Source organism: Platichthys flesus, chromosome 9 (assembly GCF_949316205.1).
Source record: "Platichthys flesus chromosome 9, fPlaFle2.1, whole genome shotgun sequence".
Taxonomy (NCBI): Eukaryota; Metazoa; Chordata; class Actinopteri; order Pleuronectiformes; family Pleuronectidae; genus Platichthys; species Platichthys flesus.
This window is the reverse complement of record NC_084953.1, coordinates 12,392,953-12,407,491: the sequence shown is the minus strand read 5'-3', so window position 1 is coordinate 12,407,491 and position 14,539 is coordinate 12,392,953. Positions and strand designations below refer to the sequence as shown.

At 41.8% G+C, this 14,539-nt stretch overlaps 1 protein-coding gene across 2 annotated transcripts; it reads right to left on the bottom strand.

Annotated features, from left to right (window-relative positions):
• Positions 1-4,504: 4,504 nt before the first annotated feature.
• Positions 4,505-11,749, bottom strand: mindy4 (MINDY lysine 48 deubiquitinase 4). Of its 2 annotated transcripts, XM_062396308.1 has the most exons (18): positions 11,395-11,747; positions 10,930-11,049; positions 10,511-10,719; positions 10,165-10,432; positions 9,822-10,075; positions 9,638-9,690; positions 9,432-9,535; positions 9,205-9,321; positions 9,008-9,099; positions 8,714-8,815; positions 7,971-8,034; positions 7,826-7,891; positions 7,666-7,733; positions 7,358-7,421; positions 6,757-6,918; positions 6,344-6,524; positions 6,032-6,104; positions 4,505-5,885 (listed from the first exon to the last, which is right to left on the bottom strand). In XM_062396308.1, the coding sequence occupies exons 1-18, from the start codon at positions 11,452-11,454 to the stop codon at positions 5,837-5,839; spliced, it is 2,106 nt and encodes a 701-aa protein (XP_062252292.1). In that variant the 5' UTR covers positions 11,455-11,747; the 3' UTR covers positions 4,505-5,836. The 2 variants fall into 2 exon arrangements, with proteins under 2 accessions (XP_062252292.1, XP_062252293.1); XM_062396309.1 differs by lacking the exons at positions 4,505-5,885; positions 6,032-6,104 and having other exon boundaries at positions 6,379-6,520; positions 11,395-11,749.
• Positions 11,750-14,539: the final 2,790 nt, after the last annotated feature.

Below are 14,539 nucleotides of genomic sequence, written 5' to 3'. Positions count from 1 at the left end.
TGCAAATCCCAGAGAGCCATTGAAATAAACGGTTTCCCAATCTCCACAGCAATGGGGGGGGGGGGGGGGGGGAGGGGACGCACAAACTCCTCCACTCAGTGTCACTGGCATTTGTGAAAAATACCAAACAAAACTGGGTTTCATCACAAACTTACCACAGAGGGATCCATTTTTTCCATCTGTTTTTAGTCGTCTGTTTTTTAAATTTCCAGCACCCTACTGACGCGCTCCCCAAGTGTTACCATGAACTGAGTTCCTCTCCTCAAACTGGAGTTCATTGCAGCATTTCTGGCAGGTTTATTTTTTGTCTCTGGCAATCTGCCACTCAGACGTATCCGTCAAATATCTTGGACTCTTGAACTTGAAGGGATCTTGAGCAATTGCAGCTCAGCAGAATCAACTATAGTCTTTGGATAAGAGCAGTAAACACTTAGTGGGCTCCTTAAGTAAGCACATGTGCAAAGCATTTCTAATGTTTGTAGTCTTCTCTGGAGATTGTCTAAATAGTCTAGTTGCAATGTATATGGATAATCCTCATTTTATTAACTGCTTGAAAGCAATATTTTTGTGTTGGCAGGAGTTTCTTGTACAGATGAGGAAGCAGAACTTTTAAACAAATGTCTTCCAGGTCATCCAAATAAAATAAACAGAGTGTGCCTGGTATCACAGATCCCGAGCCTGCGACCACATGTTATAATACCCAACCTGACTCGAGTTTGTGCTCGCCCAGAGGATTGTTTCTTGCTTGTTTACCTCTGCTAAGTCGGTTATGTTTTGGTTATGCTTTTATTTGTTTTTTCTGTTAGTTAGCGGGATTACAAAAACTACTGGGCAGTTCACCATGCAAGTTGGTGGATGGATGCGGTATGGGTCAGGGAAGACACCATCCCATTTTAGGACAGGTCAAGATCAATGAGTGGATCCAGTGTTGTTTTAGTTTTTGCACTTTCTTGAGATGTTATTCAGCCTACCCTCAGTGATATAGATGGGTTTGCCCGGTAATCTGAAAGTTAAATAAATTCTAGATGAATAAATTCTAATTTCAGGGGAAAAAATACATTTTAACTTCATTAGGAGGCTTTTACATTGCAGCTTTTTAAATTGAATAACCTTTTATTGATAAATAGTTTTTAAAAGCTGCTAATTTGTATATTATATGTATAGAAGGAACCAGTCATCAGTTGCTGTTTGTTATAGCCTCAATCAAGGAGCTTGTTCTGTTTGCAAACACAACTGATTGGATTACAGCTACACTTGGCTGAAGAATGTCATATGAGTCAGGATAGAACCCATTGAAATTTTGGTGCGGTAATTTTTATTGTGGGGCGAATCATGGATTTTTTTTGTAAACTTTTCTATTCAGTTAAATTTTTTTTCACATTGCAAGATGAAGCATATTTCAACATTTCCCTTTATTTCACATGCCGAGAATAAGTCATGGATCTCGATGAGGAAGAAAATCTGACATGTTTGGGGGACGGATGTTTATGATCCAAACTATAATTTAAGTGTGGTTTCATATGAGGACTGTTGGGCCTTAGTGGAGATGAGCCATTCTAGTTTACTAAGAAAATACACGTGTTTGGATTCTAAAATCCCTTCAATTAGGGTTTGTAAACATAAGATATTAAGAGTATTGAAATGAACGGGGGTATCGTGTCCTCACTGTGACTTTCAGCAGGGCGTCAGACGTGCCAGTTAATGAAACGACCTCATCAATGTCTATTTCTGCAAAGAGTTTAATTTACATATACCCTCACAGTGACAGTGCTGCAAAGTCCTGACAAAACAAACAGGATCCAACCGGACCTTGTCAAGTTTTATTATCTTGTCCTGAAATATGTGGCAGGGGAATAGTTACAGTGATTGTCTGCTGTCTTTATTTGCATAGTGAAATAAATACACACACACGTAGAGGGGTTCTAAGTTCTGAAGAAAACATACGCTAAGCCAAAGATTACAACAGCTCAGTTCTCACGCCAGCACGTCTCTACAGACTCAGCGGGAACAATTTGTTTCATTGGAATCCTTCATTAATCAGTCAAGTTGTGTTTGTTGTCCGATCATTAGAAAAAAAAACAATCAAGAGAAGACGTCAGTGAAATTAGATTGAGAGAATGTGTTTTCTTGACGTGCGGATCTTATCACTGTGGTGTCCATGTAGTCTTCTGGACTTGATATGAGACAGTGTCACTGTCGGGGGTCATAAACTGTGTAATTTCTTCTCTGCCATGAATCACAACCTCCAGCCCATCTTCGAAATTTAAGCTCCATCAAAATTTCTGACACGGTCAAACCTGCAGAAACCAAACCAAGATTTTCTAAATGCAAGTTTCTGCGACAGAGTTGAGGAGGAAAATATCGTGATGACTCTGACAATTAACGGAGGGGCTTGATATTTTCTGACCGCGCTGTAAAAAGATTAGGATGCTAAAAATATGGTCTGCTTCTCATGGGGATGCACCGGGGATCCCTTTCCCTCCGGCTGGGCAGGGCAGGGACACCAGATCCTAATCTGAGCTGGATATCACTTATCTGGAGACAAACAGCACAGATTAGGAGAGGAGACAGAAGATGCACCGGGGACAGCATGTGGGAGGGCTCTAACACAATTATACACAAGCACTAAATCCCACCTCTGGTACCTCTGAGAGATGCTGCTGCAATAAATAGTAAATACAGACCAAAGCCGGGCTGCGCCTCACTAAAGCTCCGCAGCAGAGAGAAGAAGCACCTTAATGCTTTAACTAAAAGACAGACACTGTTCTGTGGAACAGACGGAGTGAGAGACAGAACTACAGACCTTTCATTCTGTAAGAGGGAGTTATGATTTGGACTGAAAGTTGCAGGCTTTGGTAATAGAACTAATAATGAACTTCATTTAGGAGTAGCATGGTGCCTTTAGTCCCACAGGGTTCTCAGTTCCAATCCCCCTTAGCTCGGGGTCTTTCTTTGTCTGTGTGGACTTTCTAGCTCTCAATGTAAATGTGAATGGTTGTTTGTCTCTCGAAGTCGGCCCTGCAATGCGCTGGCGAGCTGTCCAGGGTGTCCCCCTCCTCTCCAGGTTGACTCCAGCTCCCCTTGCGACCCTCAAAAGATCAGTGGGATGGATGGATGGATGGAACTGTATTTATGTAACATTTTTCTTAACAATGTTACAAAGAAGAATTAAAACCCCAAAAATGTTAACCAAACAAAGCTGTTGCCTTAAAGGACAGGGACCACATTAGGGACAAAGCAGTTACAATGAATAGAACAATAAAACTAATAAATACAGTATAAATCAACGAAAGTAAGTGTGTCTGAAGACTTTGGACCTTAAGAGCAAATTGCACCAGCTCACCAAGTCAACGGACTGTTTCTTGTCTTTAACTAGCATTGAAATCATTCACACATTTTATATTTGGTTTTCCCCTCAGGATTAACTAAATTATCTCCTGCACCAACTGTCGGAGGCAGATTATAACGAGCATATAACCCAAAACCGTAGCACTGCTCCTCATGACGTGTATCAAACTCCCGCCATCCGAATTTTTGTGGCAAAAGTAAACACTTTAATCCAATTTCTTAGACCCAAAGGCCTCTCTCTCTCCAGCAAACCACCTTATTTATAGTGATCGCAGTAGACTTGATGGCTGTAAAATTGCTGTAGAGGGCTCATTGATTCATTCCGTGTCTCATGATTAATTCATGGTTCTTCCTATGCATTTCGTAGAGTGCATAAATCCCTCCATGAGTCACCAATAACATACGTTTCAGAGAAATATGAAAAAGATTAATGACATCCCATCAGTACAGTGAGATCAGATGTGAGTGACTTGGACAGATTCACTGAAGACAGAAGCTCCTGTCATCTCATTGTGTGCGGCTGGTTTGGATACGCGTCGGCCGCTCGTCACTTCCCTGCTGGAAGATGAACTCGGGGCCACGTTGCACGCGGCAGGTTGACGGGAATTGAGTCACTGCAGCTTTGTCTGAGCGCCAGCTGCGGTGTCTTTGATCCCATGTGCTGGAGGTATTGGCACAGGTCTGCCTGCCACCCACTCTGTGTGCCCCTCACTGTGTGCGCTCTGATGTTTTTCTTCATTTTGAAAAAGAGTATTATATAAATGTTAACTTAACAATTAATTTGTCAACTATACTGCATGTTGCAGTAGTTATTTTATCATCATATTTTGTAAATCTGTATCATGGGTCTATGTGTTCATTATTCAGTGTGAACATTAAACCCTTCTTGTGGGACTGTTGTATTAAACTGCTTTATTTTTAGTATCTAATGAACTGGCAAATATTCAAGCTGAAACAAATTTATCAGATTTTTCTCTATTTTCTTCATCTTTTTTTCCCATAACAAAAGATAATATGTGTACTTAATTTTCACAACTAAGCATTTGTAAAATCATTCTAATGAATATTTATCCTTGTAAATTGTACAAATACACCTGTTGTAGCAGTGTTTTTAAAGCCACCGTGATGGAGAGATGCAAGAGACATAACAACCAACCAAGAGGTACTGAGTTATTTTATTATATGTTCCAGATGAGATGTGAGACAAAGCGAACATTCATCAAGGCATAACATTCAGATTATTAATTGCAAATTAAGAAACAGTAATAGGTCTATAACATTAATTATGAAGCAAATTGAAGTGAACGAAACTGAATATGTATTGTATTGATCATTTACTTTACTTTTCACTGCTTTTTATATATAAATGTGCATTAATATTTCCAACTCCACTGGATAACAATGGAAACTCTGGTATTTATCTTACAGGTGTCATGGTGAATCACAGTTTTTGAGCTCCATGTATGTAAGACTTTTTTTATTCACCAGGCTCGTTCTTGACACGGAGTGAACACACTCCGAGTTTGTTGGTCCAAATATGTCTCAGAGTTTGTGTAACTGTTTTCTGAAGCAGGGCACGTACACCAGTCAGTCAGCAGGTAATCTTATTACACCACATCTAAAGGAAAAAATAACAGATCACCTAATCTCAAGAATGTAATACTTGATGATGTTCCAAAAGTCAAAACCAGACTAGGTTATAATCAGCAGGTGAAATTTGTTAAGACATGGTGTAAAAATATTTCATGTTGTACATTTATCTTAAAATTTTGGATTAAATATAATATATTACTGCATTCTAATCTTATTTTATCTTTTCTCCTAAACCTTTAATCTCTGTTGCATTGACTTTGATCACATCATTACATTTTCTATCAACACTTGTATTGCTATTTTATTAGTTATGATTGTAAAGCACTTTGGGTCAGCTGTTTTTAAATTTGCTATACAGATAAATATAAATGTGACTTGACATATCTATAGATACATTTCTAATAAGCGTATAGTTTAATGTGAAATATGAAAAACAATCAATACAGCTATAGAGCAAAAGGCCACTTTGGTCAATACTGTATGTTGCGTCATTTACCTTCTAAGACTTTTAATCCAAGTCTGTTCATCTTGACACATTATTGCTGAACCTTTCAAAACACAGGTTATTGCATCCTATCAAATATCATTTTAAAGAAACAGCATGAGACTTTGTGGCTGACGGGATGGGTCGTAGAGTAATTTGGACCCGAAGCTGCACATACATTATGTGATATGTAGCATCTAGATCATTGTGGCACGTGAACAAATGGCAGTTGACACGTTCCTCACTTGGAAGAGAAGACAATAGTGACATGAAAATATATAGATCAAGTTAACGAGAACAAAAAAAAATATGAACAACATTATGTACATAAAAATGGGTAAATATATTGATCCCTTTGACAAAAAATGATAATTGTTGGTCCTGGTAAATAAGAGAAAACCTGGTGATCAGTTAGAGAATCGGCTCTGTGTCATTCCAACTGACATATGCATCTGTCCACCTGGGGAAAAAAACAAACAGGAACATAATGTAATTAGTGCCTTGTGGTCGTTCGATTCCACCAAACAGTAAGCGGGAAAAATGGGCAATTTAATATTTTCAGGGTCTGCTGAAATCACTGTGCATGTGTGTGTTTCTATGTGTCACCTTGTTCGGATGCAGTGCTCCAGCGGAGGAATGAGATCAGGGTCCTGGCTGCTTATGGTCGATTTACCAACAGCTACAAATGCAAAAACATTTCAGTTTAGACAAACTAGAAGGTAGTGACACAGCAACTCAATCACCAATCTTACTAATGATAAGGACTCAAAGAATTAAGATTGTAACGAAAATATGAATTTATATATTAAATTCACTCGGAATGACAGGATCACTTCATACAAAAGTTATACCTGAATCTGAACATCTGTATATTTTTCTGTTGAAGTTTTAAACTTTACTACAAATAAAACTACCTACAGACAGTGAGCCGGATCTCCTCCTGTTGATTGGCCAGTCCGTCATAATAGTACAGGTCAAACTCCAGATCTCTGTCCGGATCGGTCAACAGCTCCCTCTGCAGGCCAAAGAGCACGCTGAAGTGGCTCTCACTGCACACCACCCAGATGGGGTAACGGGGAGTTTTCATGTAAGCTCCTACCTTAAATAAACAAAATAAAAACAAACCCAGCCGAGCAGATTCCTATATTAGCATGGTATCTATTACGTGAGGCCCATCACAGTCTTAAGAACATTCTTTGCCGGGATGATGGACACATCTGTGGTGCAGAGACCTGCCCACAATTACACCAAAGAATGCTCATTGACGTCTTGTGTCTTAACTGGAATCAGATCTGTCAGTGACCAGAGAGTCAGCCAGCGATGTCACTCACCTTACAGATGTTATAATGTTCAAATAGGGACAGCAGGCCCACATCACAGCGGCCTTTCATTCCCTTGAGTAGAGTCATGTTTCCATTTCCCGAGTCTAACTCCATGTCATCGTCGAACACGTTAGAAACTGCTCGGCCGCAGAGCAACAAGTTGACAAGCTCCTGGTAAACAAACACACAAGGACATGTTATTGCCGCAATACACTGTATTTTATATATAGGTTAGTAACAGTATTGTACCGATTAAAATACTTTTTGTACGTGTGAGATTCATCTGTTGTTGTGCCATCAATAAACTCAGCGTCCTCTCTGTGCACATCTGTTACACGATCAAAGCACATTTCTAACTGTTTGATTTAATTCATCCGCGACAATCATTTGCAGTTGCTGATTGAAGAGCTGTTTGTTCGGCGGTAAAGATGACACGTCTTTGACGCAACTCTTCCAACACTATGACATGAACTCTGAAAGCAGCAGACGTGAAGAATTAAAAGTAAATTAATACCTTTCACACTTAAAACCCGCAAATTATTTCAAAGTAATGAAGACCCAGTGTCACACAACACCCAGTGATCCTAAACTGTTTCTTTTTGTGTCAAACCTGAGTGCAGTAACCATGAGCTCCGATGAGGGTGGTGGTGGGCACGTCCATATCTTCTCTTATTCTTTAACAGAAATAAAGAACGCTCATTTAAGGATATTGTTTCAAAACATGGCAGTTTAAACTGTACATCAAAAAAACAGATGCATACACAAAGTTAGGAGCGCTTCTTTGGTGCATTCTAAAACAAACGTACATTTGAAAGAGGACCTAATAAGATAAACCAGATGATATAGAAAGTTTGAGTTCAGTGAAGTGACGACCTGGGAGAGGAAATATTGTTGTAGTGTAAAGAAAGATCTACATACTTTTCAATAGATCGAGACAGCACAGCAGATAGGGTCAGCAGAATGCAGCCCAACACTCCCGTCTCGAACTGGGGAGAAAAAGAACGATTGATTTCCATCAGAAAAGTTGCCAGAGGTTTTCATCATATCAGAAGTTCAATGAAACAGAAGGATCTCTCACCTGCTCAATATGTTCCTCTAATAGCAGCTGCAGATCCTTGATGCTCTCCGCCGAGAAAACTGTTACCTACAACAGAAACACAACTGTGTTGATGCTAACCTTGTGGCTGCCTCCAACAGTATAAACATTCCACAGGTGTCTGTACCTTTTCAAGCAGCCCTTCGGATTTGTAGTGTCCTGTTGGGGTGAAATGATTTCTTCCTGTACTTCTGTTTACAAAAGAAAATGTAAAAACAAGGATTGAATCAATGCTTCAACTGAGACAGCAGGTTTATCAGGAACTCTGAGATGAACGGCCCAAGCTCGGATAAACACAAGAATAGCACTCCGTAGGGCACAAGCCTCTGCCAAGGCCCGACAGTCCGCTCCAATCCAATCAAGCCGGATCAAATGACCCACACTAATAGATATCAATCCCTTAATAGCCCTGGGTTTTTTCATCAAGGGCCATTAATTATTCCTTGGGGAATCTCGCAACATCAAGGAAACTATGACAAATTCTTGGATATGCCCCGATTCAGATTTGCACCCAAACATGTAATGGGTTCCTCCCTGACTCATCCTTCCACTAGGTTTCCGCCTGTACTCCACCTGTAGTTTTTATGTAAGGCTGCAAACAAACAGACAAACAATTACAAAACCTCCCTGGCTGAGGTAATAAGGAGGGTGTTAGTACACTCGAGATAAACTTTTTATTAACTCTTGGTTTCTGAAGGCAAACTAAGTCCGGTTCAACAACGTGGACGTTGCTCATTTCACCGTTCACTGAACTTCCCTGACCCTTAACATCTGAGCCATGTATTTACATGGCAGCCATCGGTAATGAGGTTCTGCTTGATGGTGGCTGTTTGGATGTAGAGGATTAAAAAAAAAAGAGTAAGATCTCACATTGCAACTGTGGCTTGTTTCTCCTCGCCAGCCCTCCACAGGATCTCAGCCACGGCTAAAACTAGACACCTTCTTCTGGTATTGCTGGACGGTGTTAATCTCCTGAGAAACGGCATTTGAATGAAAAGCAGGTCGTCTTGCACAATAATACAGTTCATATCAAAATTCAAGGGTCAGTACTTGACAGGGGCTGAGCGCTCCTTGATGTGAATTACCGGCTGTAAAAAGCAATCCAGTGATTACACTGGTGCACACAGGGGTCAACAGCATTACACTGAAAGCGGGATAACGTACTGGAGGCCTGCGTTCTTGCTTTCGCTGTTCTCAAACAGCAGCTTCTTTAGAACAAAGGCTTGGATGGATGCTAGAACTCCACAAGGACCACCCTAGAAAAACACATTTGCAGAGGTCAAGAAGCAGCATATTACCACAATTCGATAAGTCGAATGAAAAAATGTGTGTTGCATTAGTGAATTTTAGCAAACCAAAACCTTTTTCTGCACAATTCCATATCTCAGGTCGTGCGTTTCGGAGAATGTGAAGCCCTGATTCCTCCACTCAGCGCTGAAGCAACTTACGTTGGAGCCGAGAAGAATCGCTTTCAATTCCTGGAGCGAAACAGTAAACAGAAAAGCAACCAGAATGAAAATCAAATGCCACTGCAGACACCGTCCCCAGCGTTTTACTAAAGACACCCGGCTGTAAATCACCAACCAACCACGGCAGTGTGTGGGTCCATCGGACGGCCCACACCGCTGCGCTCCCTGATGGTCCTCTGGAAGGACGCTCTAGAGAGATCTTGCAGCTCGTCATCAATGTCATCTAGAAATACAGAAACACCTCACATCAGCTCGGAGGAGGGTGAAACCGGGGAATAATGCCTGCTGTTTCTATTCTCTGCAGTGCTACACATAGATGACCTACCTAAAGCCATCTCGGACACATCCAGATCCGCCACATTGGGTCTGGTCTTCACTCTGAGAAAAGAGACATTATACATAAACTTCTACACAAAAGCCTTGAGCTTTTCACTAGGAAAACATGCCTAACTGTATAAAACCATTAAGTCTCTCGTCATGTTGAGTCTGACATCTTTTAAGTTATTTACTTGCTTGTCTTTAGCAAGGCTTGCCCCACTTTCTCAAAGCTGTTTTCAATCAGCTTTCTCTCTGGTGCACTCAGCAACTCCCGTCTCCCTCCTACGCAGTCAGCTGAGCATATTTCTGTTTCACCACTTTCCACGCCTTTAAGAAGTGAGCCAGTCACCAAGAGTCCACTGCTCGACTTCCTGTGTTCTTCTTGTTTTCTGGGCGGCAGCTGGGGAGCCTCTACCCTTCGACTTAGCCTTTTTTTACTTGATTCCTACCAAGATAAACAACAGTTAGGGATGAGGATGTGATGAAGATTGGGATCAACAGGATATCTTAACAACTGCAACACAGTCTCAGCACCTGAGGGGAACTTGCTATTGGTCCAGCCATCATGCCACGTCTAATTCGATTCGTTTTGCCCCTTTGGGTGCTCTCAGTGATGGTCGTCTTTTTCTCTGGTTCCCTTCTCGTGAAGCTCTCGTTGTCCAGGGCAGGGGCTGACAGGGGATGAGCTTTGTGATCCTCCGAGTCATAGGTTTGGAAGCATGTTTGATTATTGATGGACAGACTGTCAGGCATCGATGAGGTATTAGAAGGTTGAAAAGAGGAGATCTCTTCTGCGTCAGACCTGTGAGAAACACAATCCCATATAAGTTCAAACCCATACTAATGTCAAAATAGCACAGAGACGCTGCTTGTGAAATACCTCGGTCTGATGCGTTTGCTAATAACCAAGGCTGCTGTGTTGTCCTCCTTCATATCTCCTGGTGTGACTGCAGGAGGAGCAGCAGAGGCCACAGCTGCAGCAGACAGCAGACGCTCACTGACACTGCTGGGGACCTCGTCATCATGCAGACCTGCGATGTGATGCTTCACAATAATCTCCAGTAACGTTTTCAGGGGGCAGCTGAGAACCTGCAATGACAGAGAGGTCAGCCTCAGACTGGTTTGAGTCCTTCACTTGCACGGCAGCCATTATCCAGCTGCGAGGCCAGTCGAGATCTCCATGCCTCCTGTTAGAAAAAAAGACACTGGACGCCATGTTTTCTGTTTACATTTTGCGTCACGCACCAGAGACGCTTGGGAATCGCACCCAGAGGGAAAGTCCCCTGGTGGATCTCTCACCTTGTTCTCTCTGTAGAGACTCTCTATGTTGAGGATCTGCCTCAGGTGGGATCTGTTGTTGATGCTGGCCTCTGTGCGTGGATGCTCCTCGTCCATACAGCTGATGGTTCTCTTCAGTCCCTGCACGTGAGGAGCAGTGTTACATCCCTTTCGTACAGCCTATGTTATCATCCTGATCTGTGAGCCTCCAGACCCCCCCCCCTGCAGAAGTTTGATTTGAGTATGAACCATGGTCATAGAACCTGACGCTGATTGAACATAGAGCTATGTTAGCATCCTCCTAGCTAGAGCTAAATACTGCAAATACAGTCATATGTTTCACGCTGGTTTACCAGATGACTCTATCCCAGCATCAAACCAGAGACAGACTTCGACTCAACACCCACACGGACACTTTAGCAGAGCTGACCGGGGGCTAACGCTACCAGTGCTAGCTAGCTCTGCACCCAGCACTAGCTTACTTACCTTCCGACTCAGGTATTCCCTCACAAGAGAAGAAGAAACCTCCTCCACAGAAACAGCCATGGTGGGAACATAAAGTGTTCGATTCCGACACAACACATCCAACAACACGGAGCCCTGTGGAGCCGAGAGGTGGTGCACCGATCTACGGTCAGCGGATGCACAGATCTACGGTTAGTAGATGCACAGATCTACGGTCAGTAGAAGGACAGATCTACAGTCAGTAGATGCAACGGTCAGCGGATGCACAGATCTGCGGTCAGAAGATGACCAGATCTACGGTCAGTAGACGAGGCAGTAAGCGCACACATGTCTAGAGATCAGCGGAACTGTTCGGCTGTTTCCGATCCTCGGCAATGTGCGTTTCCATGGAGACGCTGGTCGCGGATCAGTTGAGGAGTTAAACAAACATGCCCTCCCTTTGCCTTAAAAAAAACGGGAACTTTTTTTTTCTTTACCTGTTCATAAAGATTCTCAAATATTCTCTACAGCTGTTGGACGGATTGTGGTCAAAATCGCACACATACATTAAAGTATGTTAAATCCTCCAGTATCTAAAAGCCAAAAATACAAAAGTAACCTTTGAATAAGGCTGTCAAATATATGTAGTATAGTAGAAAATATTTTCTCTAAAATGTAAAAAAAGCAGCATAAAATAACACGGACACACGATAATATGTCAGTGGTCTTAGCGTGCTTTGTTCCTCCGTGCAACTGCGCCACAAACAGGCGTTGTGGCCTAGTTGGTAGAGCGTCCGTTATCCAACAAGAATGACCCAGGTTCGAATCCCACTCCTTCTCATCTTTAGGCTGGCAAATTGCTTATCTGTTAAATTTGGCTGAAATTGTCCTATTAATTGCAAAAAATCTTACACTATGTTAATTTAAAAACTGTTAAATATAAAAACAGGAAAAAATGTAACAAAAAAAAAAAAACTGCGCGCAATTCCTGCGCAATGGGGTTCTGCGCAGGATCTGCGCAGTAGGCTTCTGCGCAGAATGTGCGCAATGAGCTTAATTTGCTTTTTTGTATTGAATTTTTCATCATCATCATTATTTCATTTACCCCTGTACCAGCGTACAGGGGTAAATGATGATGGTCTTCACGGGAGACCATCATCGCATGTGCTTGCGTGTGTGTGGACGCGGCGCTTCCGGGTTCTTCGCGGCACTATGCTGCCAGTGTGAACAAGTATTTAACATGGCTGAGGAAAGGAGGCTTTTCGCAGCGCTTCTAACCCCGGGGGAGGATGATGGTGAGACGTTAATGTATTGTTTTACATTGCATGTGTCTCGTCATGATGAATCAGTCTTCTATGTCGCCTGTACCAAGTGCCGCCTCTGTCACTGGTTATCTTGGCTCGCTGTCTGGCCGGTAACCAGCCGCCCGGACCGCTCCGTGAATAAGGAGGAGGAGATGTTTCTTTACTTGGAATGCAGCCACTTCTCTCGGATATACAGCAGGAGCAACACTCGCATCCCCTCTAGGTGATACGTCACTTCTCGTTATACATACACTTTTAGCGTATTTTCCCACAATCCCCAGGTGCACCCTGCACACACTACAAACTTTCCTTAAAGGGGCAGTCCCTACCTGCAACACAACAGCTCTGGTCTCATATACAGATGGCAAGAGAAAGCAGAGAGGGATTTAACACACTGTCTGATAAAGATTCCGACAGTAAAGGCCAGGGGTAGTGATGGATAAGGTTTTCTTTAACAAGTTGAGTCCTTCATTCTCACTTTCCATCTTAAAACTATGAGATGAACTGAAACAGTTCCTGACAGGTGTGAACTTGCACAACACTGTCTAGCACCATCATCAGGTCAAAATAGTAATGTGCCACAATAGAACTACGGCAATTCATCGTGCCATCGATTAATATACAATTTATTTGAAAATATGCTGGCCATTGATCAAGTGTTTGGATTATTTCTAAAGTAGTGCCACATATTCGCTTTTTCTACTATTAGTAATATTACTTCAAATACAATTGATAATATTTCCGTACTTTAAGGAGGGTTTAAGTACAAGTGGCCCCATTCTGTCCCCATATACATCCAAAATATACATCAATGTCCCCATGTATATCCTCAATATACAGCAATGTCCCCCCATGTATACAGTATATATTGTATGAGGATATAGTTCTGAAGGGCTGTACATGGTTGAGGCCAGTAGAGGGCAGGGTATGCCAAGTTTTGTAATAAGTGCAGAAAGAAAGTGAAAAGGTTCTAAAAACATGAACAACAGCAATGAAAATGATCGATGGTAGTGAAACATAAATTGACCCCAACTTCAAGTCAACTTTTAAACGTTTATGATTGTTTTAGTTTTGGAATTAACCTGCAACTTCCTGTGTGTTTGTGCAAGGATTACAGGACTCAACATGTATTCTGTAGATCAGGTTCATAGAAAGTCAAACAAAGAACGTATATAAAAAAAAGAAGGAGCCACACAGGAGGCATGAGGTTAGGCCAGATGAACTGGATAACTGTACACTAGGGTGAGTCACACTGACAGGAAGTAAAACAACCAGACCCAAGTCTAGAAAAACAAAAGAAAACATAAAACCAGGGTTTGAATTGGATCCTCAGCACAAAGGACGCACCCAACCCCCTACATTTACCTTAATTGTTTCAGATTCACACATAATTGTTTGAGAAATCAATGAAAAGTACAGGGAGAGCGTAGCCTAGGGGATAGAGCGGGTGCTCTGCAACAAGAAGGTTGCCGGTTCGAATCCCACTCTATCCCATCTGCATGCCTAAGTGTCCTTGGCAAGATACTGAATCCCTAAATGGCCTCTCATAAATGCTGAGTGTTCTAAAAATGTAAGTTGCTTTGGATAAAAGTGTCAGCTAAATGACATGTAATGTAAAAAAGTTTAGCAAATACCCTATTTCGCAAGGTGAAAAATAAAACCCTGTAATCACCTCCCACTGACCAAAATCGAATGGGTTCTCACCAGATCCCTACAGCATCCTTATAAATCAGTTTAGTAGTATTTGAGTAATCCTGCTAGGAATAATATTGAATTCAACCAGGAAAAGCTAACAAAATATTTCATTCTTCTGTTTGTATGAAATCAAACAGCACCTTGAAAAGCATGATATTGTACTTTAGTTGTTATTTAAATAAAGAAAA